Genomic DNA, 21,819 nt, shown 5'->3' on the forward strand with positions numbered 1-21,819 from the left:
ATCGAGCCTCCGTTTCTTTGCCACCAAACCAAAACGAACAAGGATCTTTCTTGGTCGTCAGGCGACCTCCAAAAGACACCGCCAGCCAACGGTGTGCCTAGGTTGATTTGAGCCCTGCCCAGCCCGCTGCTGCTTTTGCCTTTTGCTGCCCTGGATGCCCAACGGAGGCGAAAAAAGCCAACACGCTACAATACCCTCTGCCGCCGCCGCCAGCCACCATTTCCCCGTTCGGGCCCTAACAGCCAGCCAGTCTCGAGCAGCAACTCAATTCGCAAACCCCACAACTCCCTCCCACCTGGACCCACCACCAGAAGCAACGCCTGTCCTTTTCTTCCCCCGCTACCCACCTTCGCCCATCATCCTGCCTTCCCTCCCAACCTCATCATCTCTTCGCCTGTTTTGCCTGCCACACCGGCCTCCCTTCTTGTCAACTCCCATAATCCTTCCCCCTCCAACTCCTCGTCCCCTTTCTCGTGGTCTGACATTCGGTTGCACCTCTCGTCACCGTCGTCGCTGTTCCTCCCCCTTTTGGATATTACCTCCTCTTCCGTCGGTCTTTGGTCTTCCACCCCAACCCTCACACCATGGCTTCCAGCCGGAATAGAGCAAACCCCCCTCCGCCTTCAGCACCGGGCTCTGCCCGACAGAACGAGTATTTCGTACCACGGGATGGTATCGACCGGGAAGTCATCACGGCAGATGTCTGCCGATACCTGGGCAACGATGCACTCGTTCGGCCTGGCACTTATGAGGTAGGTTGTCAACCTCACCTCCAACAGCCGTTTCAATCAATCACCCTCCCCGGTTACGCTGTCAAGCATGCTCATCACTTCATCGTTTTGTAGCATCCCGATGGACGGGTAACGCAGGGCTACTACATCACCGCATACCGAAATCTAACATCAGTGAGTACCCGGCGCCGCGCGCGCGACGCCCCCCTCCGACCAGCAGTCGCGCAGTCACTGAGCAGCCTGCTTTTTTGCACAATAGGCCATGATCCAAGATCTCAAAGCCGATTCGTCCCGCTGGGACCAAGAAAGACGAGCGGCTAGCCGCCCTTCGGGCAATACCGCTGGAGGTACAATGCTCTCGAGCCATCCGAACGCCGTGTTTGTGAGAAGCTCTAACTCTCCCGCAGCCCCGTCACGCGGTAACGACGGGTACCGCAACTCAGAGACTCATCAGCAGCGCCAATACTATGGACCTTCCTCCACGGACCCTTCCTATGGCGATGCCATGGCTATTGACCCCCCTACTGCTTATAACAGTGCCGGTGCCCGGTACCCTGGAACTGGCAATTCAGGATACAATGGAGTGAATTCCGGCGCTTCTTACGCCGGCCACGGCCAGCGCTATGAGCCGTCGGGCGCGTTCCCACAGGCCACGCAGTTTGCGGCGCCGCCGCAGCAGCAGTATGCCCAGGGACCACAGCCCACGGACATGTACACCGGCATGCCGGCTGGTTCTGCCCCCATGGTACCGCAGCCCTTTGGCCAGCGGACTCCTGCCCAGGATTCAGGCCAATACGTCCAAGGTGCCCAGTACCGGCAACAGGATCCCGTGGCTACTTCCTCTCTGTCCAGTAGGACCTTGTATCAGACATCGGGGCCTTCCTACCCCCCTGCCACTGACTATGCTTCCTACGCACCGGCTGGTGGTGCTGCGACCGTCTCGCCGTTCGCCCAGCCTCAGTCCATTGATACCTTCTATGGCCGCGGTGCGTCCTTCTCCACAGCAACAGCAGCTTCCATTCCAGCTCCATCTGATTATTTAGCTTCCCCTGCAGGAACCCAGCCACCGCAAACAGGGTACAGTGCGGTCCCAGAGCAACAGTATGATGCATCCCAACCCCCCTCGCGCCCCTCCGTTCCGTCTGTCAGTACCCAGGCTCAGACCCCAAGCAGCATTGGAGCAACTACATCGCGCCGTGACCGTGACCAAGACCGACACCGTGAGAGGGAAAGGGATCGAGAGCGAGACCGGGGAGACCGGGACGACAGACACGCCGCAGAAAGGCATGCCCATCGCCACAGGACCCGCCCTTAATAACGCCCATTGCTCTCGTCGCCGTGGGGATTCCACGTCGTGACTGCTTCTTCGCCGGGCTTTTTTGTTCATACCATCGGACCCCTGGAGTTCCACCCTTGACTGGAGATCGGCGTCACGGCACGTTTCCTTTCTGTTTTCCTCTCTTGCTTTTTTTTTCTCGTTCCATGGATAGACCAGGAGAAGAGGTTGGCCTATACCTCTAGAGCTGCAAGTGTGCACCTCTGTTACTGAATGACCCGAAACGTCTTTCCTACCGGCGGCTCCAACTGGCTCTTCACGTTTTCCAGGATTGTCTTTCTCCGGAGAGCCTCGCATACACGACGTCGGATTCCTCGCGCTCCGTCGACTTTCTTGCCACATACCCTCCAGGGCTCTGTTGACATCTGCATATGCATAGAAGGATGGCGAGCTATCTTGTGTGAACTACCATGTGCGCCCCTCGTGGTCACTTTTTTTGCGCTAGCTTCTTTTTCCTCCTTTCCTTAATTTCTTACCTTGAGCATTTGTCAATGCTGCGGCCGCCTGATACCAACGGACCGGGACTGGACTTGGAACGGGAAAAGAACGAAACTCGATGGATATGGTCTAACGATGATGGATATGTTTCGTCTCCCGTGCTGTCCGGACCCGGCCATCAGGGCTCGTCGCTCTCGTGGCTTGCCTCACCACCTGACGTCCCCTTGTTCTCGCGAGTCCCGGAGATGAGAGCCTTCTACTTGCTACCCCAGGAGCACTGCCTTCTCTCTTACCGGCCAACAGGCAAGGGCTGGTGTCCGGACAGCACGGTGAGTACTGGATTGTGTACATATTAATGAGCCCTTGGCAAAGGATTTCCACAACTGAAGAGCCTTCTCTCTCCGCACTTCGATGGCGTTCCCAAATCACGAAGTGAGCGAGCTCGGCCCAACTAATACCGACAGAAAAGGACATACCACAGTCGTCGCAGTCTGGACACAAATGTCCTCCCTTGGGAAGCCTGGATCTTACACATTCATGTCCTCGGAAGTCCTGGATTCAAGAACTACTATTCCCGGATGATACTGGCTCTCTCCCTTGGATTCACACCATAATTCCCAGGAATGGACTTCTGCTTGCTAATGCATCTCGGACACCTAAAATTTGGCAATGGATGTCTCTGGATCTGGCTTCTTCGAACGCCACCAGCTCTCCAGCTGCGAACGATTGGATCTCACACGGGCTCTTGGCTTCCCCAGCCAGCCTAGCATTGGGAGCTTGCATTCCGGAAACGAAAATAGCAGCTCAAAAGTACATGACCCTTTTCTCGCCCATTCTGGCGCATGGTAAGGTTTATGAGGTTTTTGGCTAGGCCAACGGAACTCTCCAGCGGGACTTGACCTCCTTGGCTTCCATGATGAATCGGTAGCATGGTTCTTGAACTTCAACTTCCGGTTCGTTCGTTGTCTTCACTCGACTGATCACGCCTCGGTGTTCCGTTTCATTTGCACTTCGCATCGCATTACTCGGTCGGACTCGTCGGCAATGGATCCCACAGCCGTCATGGTGGCTCCGGTACTCGGCCCGTTGTCCCTTGCCTCATCATTTCTACCAGTGACCAAGCATCCGATCTGGCTTCTGTCGTCGGCAATGATATATCCGAGGATCTTTGTGCTTTCCGTTTTGTGGCCAGACTGGGATTACTCTTGACCATCCAGGATGTCAAAGTGGATTCCTTGACAATCGGTGCAACTTCAGCGCTCCCAAACGACGTTCCCACCCCGTCATGGACTGGTACGTTTTGGTCAGTTGTCTCTTTCTGCCATTAATTTCACTTCGCTTTACTTTCATGCCCAATGAGCCTCGGATCAATGGATTGCTGCAACTCAAGATGGTGGTAGCGGCTGGGGTGGAACTGCTAACACCGACTGAAATTCTAGGTCCGCCGTCGGCATTCTTATCTTGGTGCCAGGCTTTGGGAAGTGCTTCCGACACATTTTGGAGTGGCAGAGGTCGGGAGTTTATGTGGTTGACTGCGAGGCGTTCTTGTTAGACCAGAGAAGCTGGTTTGCTGGGGATCGGGTGGATTCTTGGACGATGCTACATGTTTTGTCGTCACGCAGGAGAAATTTACCTGTTCGTTCTGCAGTTATAAGGGATGTCTAACTATGTTGTTGGCAGGGAGTACTCTGGAGTTTGGTTTATCATATCGTTTGAAGTTGCCGGCCGGGCACAAATATCAAGGGCATTTTGGACCTTCCAGCCTTGAGGCTCCATGTGTGTGTGACTGTAGCCCGGAGTGAAAATCGTTTGGCAGGCTTGTGAATCTAGTTGCTCTGGTCCCATTGCTACGACCCATGGCCTCACCAATATTAGGGGAGACATTCTGCACGCGACAGACAGGCTCAATAAATGACATGTCACGGTCTACCTCTAGCTCGGATTGTTAACGGTGTGTTTCTGACGTGGAAGGTGTGCATGGCTCTGACACAACATGTGTAGGTACCTAGTCCAACTTCTCGGATTCTTCCCAACCCACTTCGGAGTCACTCTACTTCACCCCAGGATCCTTCCTTGGGGAGAGGTCCTTTGACAACGCTGCTGGATGAGTCCGTCTTCCCACGTCTGTCGTAGAAATATGGGTCCCCGGTCGAAATATTGGTCCCTTGTAATTAATTACCTAAGCTGTGGGCAGGGATGATTTTCAGGGACTTCCATGCCAAGTGCCAACAGTTGTGAGTGCGAAACCAGAGATGTCCTTGGAATAATTGAGGTTGAGTTTACGTCGTACAGCTAGCTGAAAAGCCACGCGGGATCCTGACTCGCTGCTTCCATGACTCCCGTCCCTTGAACCCGCCAGAGGGAAAGGCATAGCTTTCAGTTCAGGTTCCGTCTCGCCTTTGCCGTTCTAGACACGGCTAAACAGCTCAAACATCTTTCATCTTGCCTGGGGAAGCGGTGCTCATTGGTCTCGATGTGTGCACAGGATAGGTAATATAGGTTGTAATATCCTCGGTTCCCCTTGCCGACCACGTAGGTGTTTGTCCTGGGTTAGGCAACTTGGGAGAGGGACTTGCTGTAACTTCGGTGGTGGCAATCTTCCTCGACTTGGGTAGGTAGGCTAGGCACCTTGCTCGTGTGCTGAGTTTTGTCTTTCCCAATCGAACTCGACGCACAAAAGAGGGAAAGGTACGGAATCGATGTACCGCAGCGAGAGGCGCCCATCCGAGTAGCCTTTCTTTTTATTTTATTTTTCATTTTTCATGCTTTTATTTTTTTACCCCACCGACGGTACCAGGATTTTCGGGCACACAGGCGCGACGTATCGCACATTTCTCCCTTCCTTGGGGCCATCTTCCCTAACAACCCATCATTTGCCCCGCCATTTGGAAAGCGGCAGTAAACAGGCCCAGCCCACTCAGTGGCCAGCACCCCGAATTTTTTTTTAAAGCTTCGTGCCGTCCTCTTGACAACATCCTATTCACCACCTTGCCTCACTCTCGTGTCTGCCCAAGATGGATGCCGCCACTGTACGAAGCTGCATCGCCGCTACCCTTGATGCCGATGCCGATGTTCGCAGGCGGGCTGAGCTCCAGCTCAAGCAAGTATGTTTTTTCCAGCATCACGGCCACAACAAAACACCATCTCCCAGCCTTTTGGCGTCCACCGCCTTTGCATAACCCTGACCTCCTCCGCCCTTGGCCCTGCCTCTGTCTGCTTGCTTTTACCACAGCCCGCTGCCTCGATATCTGCTAATCTCTGATCCACTGTCTCTACCAGGCCGAAGGGCATCCTGGCTTCACCGACGTCCTTCTCGATATCTTGCAGGCCGACCAAGACGTCAATCTACAGCTCTCCAGTATGCAACATAGACCCCGCGCCCGCGCGATTCCCCTCCCCCTTCCTTCTCACGGCCACATCACTCACGTGTCGTAGCTGTCATCTACCTAAAAAACCGCGTCAATCGCGGCTGGCAACAGTCGGAACAGTATCCCAACGAATCCGTCATCCCCGAAGATGAGAAGGCCCGGTTTCGAGACCGCCTCCTACCCATCTTGGCCTCCTCCCGGACCCTGGTCCGCCAGCAGCTCATCCCCATCCTCCAGAGGATACTGCATTTTGACTTCCCCGACCGGTGGCCCACCTTCCTCGACTTCACCGTCCAGCTCCTGAATACGAATGACCCGTCGTCAGTCCTCGCTGGTCTTCAATGCCTCCTGGCCATCTGCCGTTCATACCGCTACAAGGCCAGCGATGGGGACAGCCGAAATCATTTCGATAAGATCGCAGAGGCGTGCTTCCCCAGACTGCTCGAGGTATGCAACGAGCTTGTCAATCAAGAGAGCAATGAGGCCGGAGAGATGCTGCACATCGCATTGAAGTCGTACAAACACGCAACATGGGTATGCTGAACCCCGCCACCAACCACACCCAAATCTCTAATGAAATGCCACAGCTCGAGCTTCCGGATTTCCTCCGCCAAGGCCCTACCAACATTGCCTGGTGCACCATTTTCCTGCAGACAGTGTCCAAAACGATTCCCGCTTGTGCCATGGTCGACGACCCTGCTGAGCGGGAGGCACATCACTGGTGGAAGGCGAAGAAATGGGCCTACTTCAACCTGAACCGTCTCTACATAAGGTACGGCGAACTGCGTGTCGCAATGTTGTGGCGTCGAGGCTGACCTCGAACAGACATGGGAACCCCCAGGCCATAGAAAAGTCCAGCGAGGTCCAGATGCGCTTTGCAACCGACTTCTCCGCACAGATCGCCCCCGAGATTCTGAAGCACTACCTCCAGGAGATAGAGAAGTGGGTAGCAAAGACCGCCTGGTTGAGCAAGCCCTGCCTTTCCTACACGATCGTCTTCTTGGACGAGTGTGTGCGGCCGAAGGACATGTGGGCACACCTGAAGTCCAATTTGACCAACCTGGTCACCCACTTCATCTTCCCCGTGCTCTGTCTCTCTGAGGAAGACATCGAGAAGTTTGAGGACGAGCCTGAAGAATACCTACACCGGAAGCTCAACTTCTACGAGGAGGTGTCAGCCCCCGACGTGGCAGCGACCAACTTCCTCGTCTCCTTGACCAAGAACCGGAAGAAGCAGACCTTCGAGATCCTCAAGTTCATCAACGAGGTGGTCAACCAGTATGAGCAGGCCCCAGACGACAAGAAGAACCACATTGCAAAGGAGGGCGCCTTGCGCATGATTGGCACTCTTGCCCCAGTCATCCTCGGCAAGAAGTCTCCTATTGCTGACCAAGTCGAGTACTTCATTGTCCGATATGTCTTCCCCGACTTCACAAGCCAGCAGGGCTTCCTACGCGCCCGGGCTTGTGATACCGTCGAGAAGTTTGAGCTTTTGGACTTCAAGGAGCAGGGCAACCTTCTCACCATCTACCGACACATCCTCGACTGCATGGCAGATCCGGCTTTGCCAGTCCGTGTGACCGCCGCCCTCGCTCTCCAGCCCCTGATCAGGCACGACGTCATCAGGACAAGCATGCAACAAAACATCCCAACCATCATGCAACAACTCCTGAAGCTCGCCAACGAAGCCGACATCGACGCTCTTGCAAACGTCATGGAGGACTTTGTGGAGGTCTTCGCCGCCGAGCTCACTCCATTTGCCGTGGCTCTCAGTGAGCAGCTGCGGGACACATACTTGCGAATTGTCCGAGAACTGCTGGAGAAGAGTGAGAAGCGAGATGGGGATGACGAATACGGTGACTTCTTGGACGACAAGAGCATAACCGCCCTCGGCGTCCTGCAGACCATTGGCACCCTAATCCTCACGCTCGAGAGCACCCCCGATGTTCTCCTTCATATTGAAGGCGTTCTGATGCCTGTGATCCAAGTGACGTTGGAGAACAAACTATACGGTAAGAACCCTTGGTTTATGCAACCCGCACTCCTTTCCTTTTCTCTTCCAGCAGCTGACCAGTAACGCAGATTTGTACAATGAGGTGTTCGAGATCATCGACAGCTGCACTTTCTCTGCCAAGTCCATCTCCCCCACCATGTGGCGGGCATTCGAGCTTATCCACGCAACCTTTAAGGCGGGTGCGGAGCTCTACCTTGAGGACATGCTGCCAGCCTTGGACAACTTCGTCCAATTTGGAGTGCCGCATCTCATCCAGAAGCCAGAATACATCGAGGCACTGTTCTCCATGGTCTCCGATATGTTCACCGACGCTAAGGTCGGCGGTGTTGACAGGATATGCGCTTGCAAGCTCGCCGAGGCCATGATGCTGAGCCTGCCCGGCCACATCGACAATTGCGTGCACGGCTTTGTGAACATGGCTATGGGTGTGCTCAGCACTCAGGACGTCAAGGTCAAGTCGTACAAGATCCACCTGATGGAGATGGTCATCAACGCGATTTACTACAACCCCGTCCTGACCCTCCATATCTTGGAGACCAAGGGTTGGACCAACAAATTCTTCAGCCTGTGGTTCGGCAGCATGGACTCGTTTACTCGGGTCCATGACAAGAAGCTGTGTATTGGCGCCATCGTGTCACTTCTGGCAATCAATGCCGACCAAGTCCCTGCCAGCGTCTCCGTGGGCTGGCCTAGGCTACTCCAGGTAAGCCTGCCCGACGTCTTCCGACCAAACAAACATTCGCTGACACATAGCAGGGTATCACCGTCTTGTTTAGGACTCTGCCCGCCGCATTGAAGAGTAAGCTGTGATCCGATGACATATCCGTGTGAGAGAGCGAGGGTATGCTAACTCGGATATAGACCGCGAAGTGGCCTTGAAGGACGACTTCCAGTTTGACTCTGGCACGTACGGCTACGATGACGAAGATGACGAATGGGGTGATGACGAGGCCACCTGGACAGCTGGAGATGATGTCGAGGAGGAGGAGACAAGCGACGCCAAAGACGAAAGCACCGCCTACTTGGAGTTCCTTAACGAGGAGGTAAAGTTCCCCTTCCTACCCGTACCTACACTACAGCCCACTCCGACCTTTTTGGACCACCCTCCTCCAGTTTGTAAGCTTGCTGACAGTGGGAACACTCAGGCACAAAAGTTTGGCGCCGCCCAGGAATCGGACGATGAGCTAGGGGAGGATAGCGTCCTCCTCGAGTCGCCCTTGGACAAGATCGAGCCCTACCAGCTGTTCAGGGCTTCGCTGATGAGTGAGTATCCGTATCTTCCCCGTGCTGGTTTCCAGCGCGAAGGTCCATGGGACCAGATCTGACAGGTAAAACAGAAATGCAACAAGAACAACCGCAGTTCTATGCCTCGTTGGCCTCTCACCTGTCGGCAGAGGAGCAGAGCGTCATCCAGGCCGTCTTTAACCAGGCCGAGGCCCAGTTGGTCATGGCCCAGCAGCAACAAGCGGCCGCGGCCCAACAGGGTGCGACCCCTGGCGAGGCAATGAACGGCGGTGCTAGTTAGAATTTTCTCCGCAATCGCCTCCGGCGTCACTTACATCGTTGAGGAACCATCTGGCGGAGCCGCAGAAGCCCCTCCACCTCCCTGGAGGCGCCTTACGTCCGAGTAGTCGTTTTCCTAGCCGAGATAAAGAAGGAATGTCCGGTTAGATACAAGTGTATCAGGGAGCGGTATCGACGAGCCGAAGGAGGTAGGAGCCGGCATTGTGGGTTGCACTTTTTATCGGTGGGGTCGTGGGAGGCAGGAGAATATTATATATCACTCTGTGTGTGGTGTCTGTGTGTCTGTGTGGCTGAGAAGTATTGCATGGTATGGAATGCGCGAGAAGGAGCATGCAAATGCACACCTTGCACTACTACCCCCCTGGGTTCGTGGGTTTATAGGGAGGAAAGCCCTCCCCTTTTTTACTGCTTCTGCAACTGTTTGTTATACAGCATTGCTCAGTTACCCCTTGCTCCAACAAAGAATTAAGAGAAATATCATCAACTGATGAACAACACTGCTGGACGTTTGGGGACCGTGAAGAAGAGCAAACAACCACAAAACGCAGGTTACGTAATGCCAATAAATAGCATCATTCCCCGGATTTCTGTCACAATGCCTTGGCGGAACTGTGGCTAGCTAGGTGGATCGATTCGTCACTAAGTTGCATCTCTCGAGTTCAAGACTGGGCGCCGTCATCCCTTTGCGGGATGGGGGCAGATATCATATCATGCCAACCAGCACCTCATTCTGGCCCATCTTCGATTTAAGTAGGCAGCATGCATGGGCCCGGGACGCGGTTCCATTGGTCACGGACGGAGGGAGCGATGCCCGTCCTCTTTAACTCTCTTGTTTTGCCACCCCCCCTTTTTCCCATACACTTCCCCTTGTTTTTATCTTCCTCCCCTACTGTACCCTCCCCTCGCCAAGCGTCTTTATCTATCTACACGGTACACCATTTGCTAGGAGCGTGCTTTAGGCTTGGCCACGCATTGGACGCTGTTGAGGGAGGGGGGACGAGTTCGAAGGAGGTCAAGCTAGATAAGTCATTGCCCTAAACGTTTCTTGGCAGCCGGGGTCACCGATCGATCGATAGCCAGGAATAGTCACCGAGTTCAACCGATCTAATGATTCCCATGGGCGTAATAAGCTGACCAGTTACCTACCAACCACGTGTTGGATGGATCATGCAGTCAAGAGGTCGTTGGCACCCTTGTCCTGAGCAATCTGCAGAAGGGGGGACGAAGGAAAGAAGAGGGGAAAAAGGAAGGGAGGAAACGGCTTCGAGAAACTTGCAGGTACTGTACCTACTCACGATGGGAAAGGGGGCATGCATGTGAAAGGCAAGACCAGCCAGGCGGGGTGACGGAAAAGGCAACGTTGTATTGTCATTGCATTTTCTAAATCCAACTAGATTCGGGCAGACTCTCTCCCCCTTCACTTTCGCCTCGCCTTTTTTTTGGGGTGTGTTTCTTTCCTCTGAATAGAAAATGCAGCAACCCTGTACAGAGACAAGAGCTAGCCCAAGAAACTGGGGAACCGCAAATTTCCAGTCTCGACCCATTCATATGACCCTCCCCCCGCCGACCTTTCCTTCCAACAGGATTGTACATGACGATCTGTCAATGTGATGGTGTGTGTTGTTGTGTGTACTTGACAAAAAAAAAAAAAACCAACAAGATATATATACCAATGTACGCTGGCGGCCCTACCCAGTGAGCCACCTTCCATCGTGTCCTTTCGCCATGCGATTAGGGAATCAGGCGAGAGATGGATAATAACCAACAGAATGGTATTCGCGTTTCCCGGCCGTTTCGTGGTGCTCCCAACACCCCTCCCCCACCCAAGCCGCATGGCCTGATCGGGGAGGGGAAATAAGAGGGGGAAAAGGAAAGAGGCCAAAGTTGAAAACCCAAAAATAAAACAACCAGAATGCAGGTGTTGATGATTCCGGGGGGTCCCCGAACGCCGCTCTATGTGAATGTATTCGCCCGTTCCGGTTCAGCGTGATTGGACCCAGATTATCAAGAAGAAATATGCAAGATTAGGGGGGAAGGTAAACGTGAGTGTCCGGCCGGCTTATATAACTGTCGTTGCCCAAATTGGGTTCGTGGCGATATATAGAACTCGGAGGGGTTGTGGATAAATCAGTAGCCTGCGCTACCGGGCATCTTTCCAAGAGAATGAGTGCCGAATTCTTTCGGGGGCAGATGGTTGTGGCAGAAGATCTTCTTCTGCCCACCGCGGTTGAGGGTTTGCATCTTTGACGCATCGATCATCTTGGTGGGGTCCTCGTAGCTCTCAACTTGACAGCACTCGATGTTCTTGATCCACCGGTTGTTGATGACGCTCGAGATGCTGATGCGCTTTTCCGGGTCGGGATTCAGCATTTGGAGTAGGATTCGGCGCAGTGCGGGAGGCTTGACGCATCTATCAAAGGCCAAAACCTTGGGGTAGTCCTGCTCGGTGATGATGGCCCCGTCGTCGTTCTGGGCATTCCATTTGACCCATCCCTTCACCAAGGCCCTGTAGTTCTCGTTGCCCGGGGTGGCTTCTGCCTTAAACCACAGTGCACCGCCGAAGATTAGGTGAATCATCACGATAGCCGAACTCCAGACATCAAGTGGGCGAGGATCGTAGTCGCCCGCCTTGCTGAGTACCTCGGGGGCGATGTACGGCTCGCTGCCGCAGATACCAGGCGAACAGAGACGTACCTCGCCCATGTTCTTGCCGACCTGACCTCCCGCCTCTCTGAGGCCGGGATGGATTCCCGAGAAGACTTCTGATACGCCAAAGTCGGTAATCTTGAGTCTGCTGTCTTCGGTGATGAGCAGGTTCTCCAACTTGATATCGCGGTGGGCAATGCCGTTGGTGTGGAGGTAGTTGACGCCCTGGATCAGCTGCTTAAATAGGCAATTCCGGTCCGTCTCCCGATCATCATTCTTGAGATACTTCTTGTTCACAAGAGTAAAGAGATCACCTTCCGAACAGTACTCCATCACGTGGTTCCACCGGCCGCGGTTCGTGCAGAGGCGCACCGTCTCCACTATGTTGGGATGGTGAAGACACTTGGCGAGGGTGTATTCCGACTTCACCTTCTTCTCGTATTCCTCGTGGGTTTCTCTTGACGACTTGCCACGGAACTCCTTGACGGCGTATAATTCTGTCGGACTGCCCTTTCTGACCATCAGCGTGACCTTGGACGTTGCACCCTTGCCGATCTGCTTCCCGCGGCGACCAAGGAACTTGTGCTGGAATTCGAACTCGTCTTCAAGCTCGATGACATCGACATTGAAATCGTCGGGGAGGGACAGACTCATGCGGCGAGCCTTAACACCGGTGCCAGTCTCGGCAGGCAATCCCCAGAAAGCCCTGTCCACATGAATCGGGTCCTCGGGGTTGACTCGATGCGGGGGCGGTGGTTGAGAGAAGTCGGCGCTCGACGCCCGGCGGCGCATGAAGCTGGTAGGTCTTGACGATTCTGGATGGAGACTGCCCGAGCCTGTGACAAAATTCACAGCGCGAGATCTTAAGCTGAGTCCGGTTGATGCGCGGTCCTTCTTCCTGGAACTGAAAAACTCGTCGGGAACCGGAGGCGCAAGGGTCGACGGCTGTTCTCGCGTCTTCGACGTCATCTCGAGAGAAGAACTGGGGGAGGGCGAAGGGGGTGTGTTGGAGCGAGTTGTATTTGAGCTCTTGTTCATGGACCAGCGGCGGGCTGGTGCCTTCTTCTCGGAGGCGCCATTGCAAACAGGCTCGGGCAGGGCGAATCCTGCCTTATCATATTGCGAATTTGAGCGCCGGAAGAGGCTAGACATTGTGCGCTTGAAACTCGAAGTCGAGCCACGAGTTGATCGTCGTTGAAGCGGAACTTGTCCCGATTCTGGATCGGCTATCGCGGGCGTCCCGGGAGACTTTGAGGGAGACTTTGAGGATTCGTCGGGTGCTATTGCAGGCGAGGCGGCGGCGGTATTGAGGATAAGTGATGGTTTAGGAGAGGGGTGGTTGACGACAGGGCGGAGTGATTTGGAGGCGAGGGATTCGTGGTTCGCGTCGGAGGAAATGTCGTGATTCTGAAAGTCCTGAGACTGGCGACCGCTCACAGGAGTGACTGGCTCATTTGGAGGCTCGCTATCCGTCTCATCGCCCTCCTCAAGAATGGGGCTGCCGAGGTCTGTAGGAAATTGGCGGGGTGAGGACGAGGGGCTCGAGTTGGAATTGGAATTGGAATGGGAATTGGAATGGCAATGGGAATTGTATGTGGCGTTGCGCTCTTGAGGATTTGTATCTGCAGCACGGGCGCACATTTAGTCAGGTGTTTGCTTTGAAGAAAGAGACATGTGGTTGGGATGAAAAAAGGAAGTGGGTGGATGTACCTAAAGAAGACGGCGACTGCATGGTCGTGGCAGCAAGCACCACTGAGACTGCCATGGTCGGGGATCTTGGCCAGCGGCTTCACCGGGACCGGAAGTGGGTGTGCACACTACGCCAAGCAGGCGGAGCAATCGGAGTGGACGACTGGACGTGGCCAAAAAAAAAAGTTGGCCAAGAAAAGTCGAGAAGAAGGGATTACCAATCAGAAGGAATCAAGTCCTTGTTGGTTCCTCCAAAGGGGCTGCAACAGCGTATACGTTTATATACGTGCAGTGTCGTCCGGATGGATTTCACCACGGCCTCTCTCCGAAACTGCACACAGTTTGTAAGATAGCAAGGCGAGCTTGGCGACTGCTACCAGACGTTTGGCAGCACAAACAGTACAAACCGAGGCTCAGCGGACAGGCGGGGCACCCAATTGTTTATATACTCTCGCCTCGAGTACGGATTCACGATGATGAGCTGCCAATCCCTCGTCGCCAAGGCTGACCTTCGTGTCCTTCGGTGAGGAAATTATGTGGTAGGTTCGGTGTCTGCGTAGCCTAGCCCTGCCCTGCCCAGCAGGAGTGATGAGAAGTGGTGGCGCTCTTGATGGCGCAGAACGGGGCGTGATCTGCGCTTGTGTCTTGCACGACTGGTATGCTTCGTAAGGAGGAAAGAGAAGAGACAGGGCGAAATCGAAGGAGTAGTCTGTCGCCCGAGGGCCTGCGTGCGAATTATAAACTCATTGCAGTATGAGGATATTAACTCAGTGTTCTGGAAAAGAAATCCCTTCGAAAGCAGAGTTGAGGAGAAAGGTGCCCCGGATTTGAGGGTCTCCGCGGCTTTTTTGGGGGGCATGGGCTTGTCGATGGACGAGGGGTAAGTTAACGAAGGCGGGGTCCACCAAGGAGAGTGGATACATTCAACATTTGCTTGGCGCCTCGATGAACGAATCCAGAAATACTACGCAGTAGCATGTACCTACAAGCACACCACAATCCGATCGAGGCCAGGTACATTCACGCCAGGGGGGGCGTTGGGACCAGGTGATTGGATTACTGCTTAAAAGGTGGATCGAATAGGTAATTATCGCAGTTGTTGAATTGAGGGGGGGGGGGGGCGTCGGTCGGTCTTCGCGCTTCCAAACCCCCGACACTTGCGCCCTCCCCACCGCTGTAACCGCAACCAGCAACCAAGTACCTGCCTAGCCACCTTAGGTATATCTCGTTGCATCGTGTACGCATAAGCGCGATGATGAAAGTGTCGTGGAGAGAATGGCGGTTTTGATAGGTAAGTTTGCCAACGTCGAGGCAGGCGACTTCCAAGATCATTCGATACAGACGGTCCCGAAGCACGACGAACGGAGGCGCAAAAGAAGGACGTTTGCCTGCCGGATGACAATGATTACGGTGTGTCTCGGGAAATGAGTGATTTTTGGTCACCTATTATTTCCTACTGTATCCGCAGTGGATGGCATCTCACCCTCCAATTGACCACCCACACAGTCTGTGACCCTAAGCCCGATAGTTAATTATAGCGCCTAGAGCAACAGAGCAATGAGTGTGATTGGGCCAGGCGGTTCGGTCGGCACGGGGCCTTCAACCTGCCTTCCTACATTGAACCTTTCTGCTTCTTGAAAGGGGAAGCTACTGAGGAAGCTTTGAGGGATCAAAGGCAACCTTCTGAGCCAACCATTGTCTTACTCCTGATCTGCCTACGTTTTTCGATGCTTTGCTGGTGTACGAGTGATATGTGACGAATTGCACAGCAGATAGCGGGTGGCCAAGCCATGCCCAGCAATTCCAAGACTCGCCGCTGGTCATGTGACGCGATCTCCTGCACCTACCTACCAAGGTAAGTACGCTGCAAAGTATGTAATAAGATTCATATCGAGTTCATATTCCTGCTACAGGCCGCGCGAGACCCGACAGCATCCACACTTTGTGTAATGATAGTCGCGGACCTGGCGTCAACAGGATTCCTGGTTCCCGTCTTTGCCGAGCCTACGAATCGCGCCAGAGGTTAGACGTAGTGTGGGCCACCCCTGTTCATTCTTCAGTCTCGAGCTCCCTCGATTACAACATGATATTCATATATACAGACATGTAGGTGTGTAGGTAAACGGTACTTCTGGGGTTCTTCAATCTCCATCCCTGCCAAGGGGTACGTCATAGGTTGGGAAGGCTCCAGTGGGAAGCACCTCACAACTCACTAGGACGCATCATCAGTCGCCCAAGAAAGGTGAGGTTCGATTGCATCATTCCACGAAAGTGCCCGACTGCCAACTGTAATGATGAACTAACTGCTTGGGTATTGCTTTGGATTTACGCATACACAAGATACGGTTCCGTAGTTGACCCAATCGGATGGGTCATATTTTTGAAGCCAGCTCCGCACTGCGCATACCTATGTAACCAGGTCCCTTATCATTTCACAGACACACAATAATACATAACGCGAAACATACCAACCTGTTAAAACAGCCTTGAAGACTCGGTCTGAAATACGAACTCGTTTCAACCACACAGTTACTCGGAACGTGGTACCTGGGGCCGGCGCGTCTTGGTATGCAAGGTACTGAGCTGACAGGCGTCTATCATTTGCCAAGCTCCCGAGAGCTATAACTATGACGACAGTTCTTACCCTTATCTTGTCTTCTAGATATGCCCTCCTCCATCGGCTCTGTTCTCTATTGTCATATCTTGTTGTTTGCAGCCGCCTGTTCACAGGGCAAGACATTCCTGTCTGTTTGCACAATTCGAGGCGGCAGCGGCACTATCCGCTTGGCAGGGGGCACGAGGTCCAATTTCAGCGATTTCGTTGCGCAACCCGAAATCTCCCCCACGCTGCACTCCAGGATTTCAATCTGCACCTGTCCCAACTTAGTCGAAAGACGTGTCTCTTGGCAGCGGAAATAAAATTGAAGATGGAAGGTATAGGCATGGCCTAGTTGAAGTCGGACGAACTCCCGACTGCGGATTATCGCCCTTGGCAAGGAAGGTCTCGGCGTCACTTCTCGACAGGCACTGGGATTCGCAGTCTTAAACGCTTCCCGCTTGGGCAGTCTCGAAATGATGAAACCACTCTACATTTACGACCAACGGTTAGAAGCGAGGAAAGCGAGCCTATTGCTCTTCAGTCTTGCAAAACACAACTCCGGATAGTTACCGTGAAACCAATCGCCAATGAGCCGCCAGAATAACCTAGCCCGGCACCGGCGTCTCCACTGTCCCCCGGGACGGCATTTCCCACTATCGCTTGAACGAACAGCCAATCACAATCAGCCAGTCTTTTGGGCTCCCTGTCCCCCACGATGGGCTGCAGATCCTGATCCTGTGCTTCGCCTCAACGTCTCGAATTGGAACTAGCCCCAAAGCGTACATAAATGGCGGTGAGCAAGGTGGGGGGTAGATCGGGAGTCCAACCGATGTTTTTAATCTCCTACTTCGAGTTCTGCCCACCCCCGAGGAGAAGGATGATGCCGCGGACTTCTGAAATGCGAGACGTGAGGAGGTCATGTATGCCCTCGTGACTGACTGCTACTTTTGAACGATTTCGGTTTCCACCTGGCGGCAGTCTCCAGAAAAATACCGGGGCTCCGATGCAGCATGCAGGTGCAGCAGAAATTGTGTTTCACGACAGGAAGTCTCCGCATAATCGTCCCTACCTTGCACCTGACTTAGCGCATTGCTGGAAAATGCCTCATGTTGTCTTGATAGCTCGTTATAAGTTCAGCGCCTGAGTCGTTCAGAATTTATGCATGCATACTGCACATACTCAATACTAATATTCAATACTATCTTTAGAATACGTCCCTGGGGTATACGCAGTACTTTCTCGGTTCCTCGTTTCACTCTCGGGAACTCTTATTAATTAGGGTATTAGAGACTGTTCCAAGTTTGTGGGTAGTTACCTAGTTCTAGGGCTGAGTCAGTGAAACAAAGGTAAACGGACTTATCTGTTTGTTTGCTCTCGCTCTAAACATGGATGTTTATCGAAGACTCCCTCCCCTTGGCATCAGAGGCTGTTCGGGGCCTCCTTAGGCAAGGGATACAAACTGTAGACAGAGAATGGCCAAGCCATCTTATCACCTCCGTTGCCTCTCCAAGCTTGGCAAATATGTTTCAGAGAAACGAGTATCCAGCCTTACCGGTGGAGGAGCATTGATACCCGGAGGATTCAGAAGTCATAGTTTGCGGAAGGATTTTCCGGCGGCAAGCCGCTCCCAGGCGGCTTTTCAGGTACGTTTGCCGGCTTGGGAGCATTGCTCGTCGGGCTGGTGCCCGGGATCCAATTGCCGAGTCTGTCCGTTCGCCCCCCGGAATTCTCCGCCGAAAGAGCCCACCTCCTAGCGTAGCTGGCATCCGGGGTGATCGGCAGGCTCGGCACTTGAATACTGATTTAAAAGACGGGAGACGCACTCCCTACAGGAATGCCGTTGCAGCGACTGGGCAACTGGGCAAGGCAAATGAAAACCTGGCCGCATCCCCTCCCGTCGGCACACCGGTCATGCCTAGAAATGACGAGGGGCGGCGGTGAAATTCCTCGGACTTTCCAAGATGACTGGTGACTGACGGCATCGATGCGACTCCTGGTATGATCATAGTCTAGATGCACGATCATCACACAAATGCAAGGGGTAACTATGTGTCGAACTCAATCGCTACATGCCACGGGGATTCCAACTGTTGAGAACAAAACATGGAAGATACGCAGTAGCATAACACCACAAATTGTTGTCCATGACGCCATATATCTGAGGTACCGTCTACTGCGTACAGTACATCCGTATATATTGACTTTGAACGTACTTGGAATAGGGCCGATAATCCAAGGTACGGGAGAAGAGCTCAGATGGCCTCTGATATCAATTTCTAGACTCGGGTGGCCTACCTCTGATGTGAGGAGACTGAATAGGTTGAGGAAAGGTATCAATTACAGCAGGTGAATCAAAGGGAAGGTAGCAAGTAGGCTGCTGGTGTCATGTGCATAGCATAGCATCCACGAATGTCCGATATCCGTGGTAATTTGAAGCTATGCTAGGGTCCCTATAAATCAGTCGACATGGAGTCGGAGCAAACAACGGTGAAACCGTAATGGGTTGTTGGATAGTTGTGGCGGACTGTCAATTGGAAATAGAAGCTGGAAAAGATAATACCTCCCATGTTAATTGGTCCGAAATCTACGATCAGGCTTGCGGGCCGAACCCCCCTTGCCCCTGGGCCGACTGGTTCAACAGCTTCTACATGCGTACGCGGCAAGCCCTGCGTTTCTCGTCGACTAGAGCCCGCTAGACTCGGTGCTGAAGTGACCTGGAAGCTCTCGATTCCATGCACAATTGCACGATAGTTAGCTGGATTTACGTCGTGTCAGGAGGCAGCTAGCGAGGAAGTCAGGTACCGGGTTAGGTAGGGAGCGAACTTGAGTATTTCATGTGCTGGACCAACCGGCTGTGCCCCCCGGGTGTGGTGCAAAGCGTGGCCCGTGGCCCGCAACTGCAGGGTCCTGCCCCGCCAATTAGCTCGATTCGGGTCGATACCGTCGGGTGACCTACAGATAAATCTAGCTCTTGCATCAATCCGTCCACCATCCCAAACTGTTGTGTTGTTGTCGCCTCAGCTGCCGATTCGCACCCATTTCCGCCGACCTGTCGACTCCGACCTGTCTTGCTCACGACTCTATGAATGATCGCCAAAATCGACAGTTACATACCTGGCCCTCCATTCCGCCGTCAGAACCCCTGTGGGACAACCCTGGCGCCACCGTCGATGCTCCCCAACCGCTCTGCCCAACAGCGCAACATCAAACGTCGAACGGAGGACAAATAAACCGTCACTGGGTTGCGGAAGAAAGTGACGACCTTGGCGATGCGACCGGCCGTGTGTTCTACAGCATGACTTCAACTGCCTAGGCAGTAACTAAACTACCTCCCAGCCTACCGCCCGCCTACCTTTCCAACTTTCCTGACCCTCTCGTCTCTCCCTGGGCCGATCCTACGATACCCGGCATGGCGAGACTTTCCGGCGATGTATGCCTGCCTTCGGGCTCCCTTGAACACGATACGCTTCTCTCGTTTCCTCCTGGTATCGCCAGTGATCCACCCTCCTCCGTCATCTCCCCCTTCGCCCTTCCACGGGGGTCCTTGGGATATTTCGATCAACCTATCCGCGTCACCAGCCAGGCCAACAACGCCCGTCTTTCTACGATCCACGCTGAGGAAGGTCAAGCTTCACACAGCAACAAGGGTCGGCCCAACAATGCCTACTCACCGATTCCGCCTGGCCGTCCAGGTACTTCAGTCTCTCAATCTTGGCGACTCTTCTCTCCGCGGGAAGCCCCGTACCAACAGCTTCAATCGCATCAGCAAGGCGCAGCCGCTCTATCGCCGCCGATCCCGGCAGATGCACCAAGCCCGCCGTCGCAAGCCCAGGTGATCAGACGTTTGACGCAGCAAAATGGGCGGATACGCGAGGCCTGGGAAGCGGAGCGCAAATATTTGGAGGCCAACCGTGAGCGGGCCGAGGAGGTCTACAAGGAAGAGCGAGGGCTCATGGAGGAGGAGCGTGCCGAGTGGGAGGCGGAGAGGGAGGGCTTGTTGCGCCAGATTGCCTCGCTACGGCAGCAAGTTGCTGGGCTTGGGGGGGATGGCCCGTCAGCAAATACCGACGGCCTGACGAACGGAGGAGAATCCCCCATGCCGGATGGTTTACGGGGCGGTGGCGGTTGGGACCTGTCGCCGGAGAGCATGGCGAGTCCGGGCTTGTCACAAGGAAATGCGCGGCCGAGGCAACGTCATGGGCCGGGGAGTGGGGACACCTCCCGCAAACACCCACCCCCAGTCGCGTGCATCGCCGACGCACTCGCGCCACCTGCCCCTCCACTGTCAGAGTCCCGATTTCCTCCACCTAGGAGATTCGAATCGTCATCATTCCCTCCAACCGCCAACAACGGCTTTCCGCCAACCCCCGAACAAAGCGCAATGGCCGATAAGGAAGATATGACCCCAGAGCCGACCGTCGACGTGCAAGAGATTATCCCCACCCTCGAGGGAATTCCCATCAAGGCCGCTGCCATCCAAAGGCCTACGTTTACATTTACCGACCCTAAAGCCTCTCCTCCCGCCGACCAACCGCCACCTGGCGTGCCTAGACGAGCATCGAATAAGCAACAGACGTTACAAGTCTTGGCGGCCGATGCGACCGACAGATTGACCATGCACGCCGGCCATACGCCAAGCCACTCGCTATCCGTCCTCCCAACAGTGACAACTGCTTCGGTCGTTACCACTGCTAGCAGCAGTGGGGATAGCACGCCGACTCCGCAGCAATGCGATGGCTTCGAAACCGACGTCTCCACAGAAGCCGAGCCCTTGGAACCCTTCACATCAATCGAACAGCAGCCCACCGTTACCGACCAAGACCACCCCGAACCTAAGCTAGAACCCGATGAAGACGTTGAATTGAACGGGCCGTTGATGCTCCGGAATATGCCCGCCCACGACGAGGTCTTCTTCCAGCGCTTATCAGACAAACTGGAGGAGGTAAGCAGGGCCTCCAACGCCGCTGCTGTCCCCGCCGTCCTCAAGGACTCACCGGAATCCGAAGAGCCTGCCAGCAGCCAAGAGAACGGCCATGGACGAGGTAACCACGATGGCGGTGCCCGGGACGCCATAGCAAACAAAGACAGGAGCAGCTCCAGGAGTAGTGACGAGGAGATGGATATTCCCCTCAAGATCAGGCGGAACAATAACTTCGGCGCGCCATTCGGCGTGTTCCGCTAGTACCGCCGTGTCCTCTGAGGGCCGCCTTGGGAACCGCCTTCAGAGGGATTATTTGGGCCGTACTTTTCCGCATATCACGGCGCTCGCCGACTCGGGCATTTCCCCCTTCCCTATTATTCCTTTGTATATATCTTCACACCCCTTTTACGTCGTTACGTCATTGGCACCTTTACAATTTTCCTCTGTTGAAACAGATACCCCAAGCAACTGGACATACCCGTTTCTTGGGCGGCCGGCCCCCGCCGGCGGGCGGGGGGGGGGGGGGGGGGTGGTGTTGGGGTGGGGTGGTGGG

The 21,819-nt window shown here is 54.3% G+C and overlaps 5 protein-coding genes across 5 annotated transcripts; 3 read left to right on the forward strand and 2 right to left on the reverse strand.

Moving 5' to 3' along the window:
- Nucleotides 1-701: 701 nt before the first annotated feature.
- On the forward strand, nucleotides 702-2,262 carry QBC33DRAFT_368874 (uncharacterized protein). The gene is made up of 3 exons (XM_060423977.1): nucleotides 702-752; nucleotides 949-1,832; nucleotides 1,905-2,262. The coding sequence occupies exons 2-3, from the start codon at nucleotides 994-996 to the stop codon at nucleotides 2,044-2,046; spliced, it is 981 nt and encodes a 326-aa protein (XP_060285198.1). The 5' UTR covers nucleotides 702-752; nucleotides 949-993; the 3' UTR covers nucleotides 2,047-2,262.
- Nucleotides 2,263-5,391: 3,129 nt separating this feature from the next.
- On the forward strand, nucleotides 5,392-9,569 carry QBC33DRAFT_369399 (importin-beta domain-containing protein). Its single transcript, XM_060423978.1, has 10 exons — nucleotides 5,392-5,609; nucleotides 5,785-5,863; nucleotides 5,941-6,407; nucleotides 6,461-6,645; nucleotides 6,699-7,885; nucleotides 7,956-8,590; nucleotides 8,644-8,686; nucleotides 8,749-8,930; nucleotides 9,033-9,150; nucleotides 9,225-9,569. Exons 1-10 carry the CDS (start codon nucleotides 5,520-5,522, stop codon nucleotides 9,410-9,412), a joined length of 3,174 nt encoding a protein of 1,057 aa, XP_060285199.1. The 5' UTR covers nucleotides 5,392-5,519; the 3' UTR covers nucleotides 9,413-9,569.
- An 823-nt stretch (nucleotides 9,570-10,392) lies between these two features.
- On the reverse strand, nucleotides 10,393-11,246 carry QBC33DRAFT_369422 (uncharacterized protein). The gene is made up of 2 exons (XM_060423980.1): nucleotides 10,554-11,246; nucleotides 10,393-10,428 (listed from the first exon to the last, which is right to left on the reverse strand). The coding sequence occupies exon 1, from the start codon at nucleotides 10,953-10,955 to the stop codon at nucleotides 10,554-10,556; it is 402 nt and encodes a 133-aa protein (XP_060285200.1). The 5' UTR covers nucleotides 10,956-11,246; the 3' UTR covers nucleotides 10,393-10,428.
- On the reverse strand, nucleotides 11,247-14,050 carry QBC33DRAFT_369421 (kinase-like domain-containing protein). The gene is made up of 2 exons (XM_060423979.1): nucleotides 13,768-14,050; nucleotides 11,247-13,679 (listed from the first exon to the last, which is right to left on the reverse strand). Exons 1-2 carry the CDS (start codon nucleotides 13,820-13,822, stop codon nucleotides 11,539-11,541), a joined length of 2,196 nt encoding a protein of 731 aa, XP_060285201.1. The 5' UTR covers nucleotides 13,823-14,050; the 3' UTR covers nucleotides 11,247-11,538.
- Nucleotides 14,051-19,304: 5,254 nt separating this feature from the next.
- QBC33DRAFT_534418 (uncharacterized protein) lies at nucleotides 19,305-21,753 on the forward strand. The gene has a single exon (XM_060427536.1). The coding sequence runs from the start codon at nucleotides 19,755-19,757 to the stop codon at nucleotides 21,525-21,527; it is 1,773 nt and encodes a 590-aa protein (XP_060285202.1). The 5' UTR covers nucleotides 19,305-19,754; the 3' UTR covers nucleotides 21,528-21,753.
- Nucleotides 21,754-21,819: the final 66 nt, after the last annotated feature.

This window comes from Phialemonium atrogriseum, assembly GCF_030411735.1.
Source record: "Phialemonium atrogriseum strain 8032-3 unplaced genomic scaffold QBC33scaffold_8, whole genome shotgun sequence".
NCBI lineage: Eukaryota > Fungi > Ascomycota > Sordariomycetes > Cephalothecales > Cephalothecaceae > Phialemonium > Phialemonium atrogriseum.

Coding starts and splice junctions, on each gene's coding strand:
- QBC33DRAFT_368874 (XM_060423977.1), top strand. CDS start 994: ATGATCCAAGATCTCAAAGCCGATTCGTCCCGCTGGGACCAAGAAAGA. Junction 1,833..1,904: donor AGTGCGGTCCCAGAGCAACA/GTATGATGCATC, acceptor GACCCCAAGCAG/CATTGGAGCAACTACATCGC.
- QBC33DRAFT_369399 (XM_060423978.1), top strand. CDS start 5,520: ATGGATGCCGCCACTGTACGAAGCTGCATCGCCGCTACCCTTGATGCC. Junction 7,886..7,955: donor GTTGGAGAACAAACTATACG/GTAAGAACCCTT, acceptor CCAGTAACGCAG/ATTTGTACAATGAGGTGTTC. Junction 9,151..9,224: donor GTTCAGGGCTTCGCTGATGA/GTGAGTATCCGT, acceptor CAGGTAAAACAG/AAATGCAACAAGAACAACCG.
- QBC33DRAFT_369422 (XM_060423980.1), bottom strand. CDS start 10,955: ATGGGTCGAGACTGGAAATTTGCGGTTCCCCAGTTTCTTGGGCTAGCT.
- QBC33DRAFT_369421 (XM_060423979.1), bottom strand. CDS start 13,822: ATGGCAGTCTCAGTGGTGCTTGCTGCCACGACCATGCAGTCGCCGTCT. Junction 13,680..13,767: donor GCAGTCGCCGTCTTCTTTAG/GTACATCCACCC, acceptor CCCGTGCTGCAG/ATACAAATCCTCAAGAGCGC.
- QBC33DRAFT_534418 (XM_060427536.1), top strand. CDS start 19,755: ATGGCGAGACTTTCCGGCGATGTATGCCTGCCTTCGGGCTCCCTTGAA.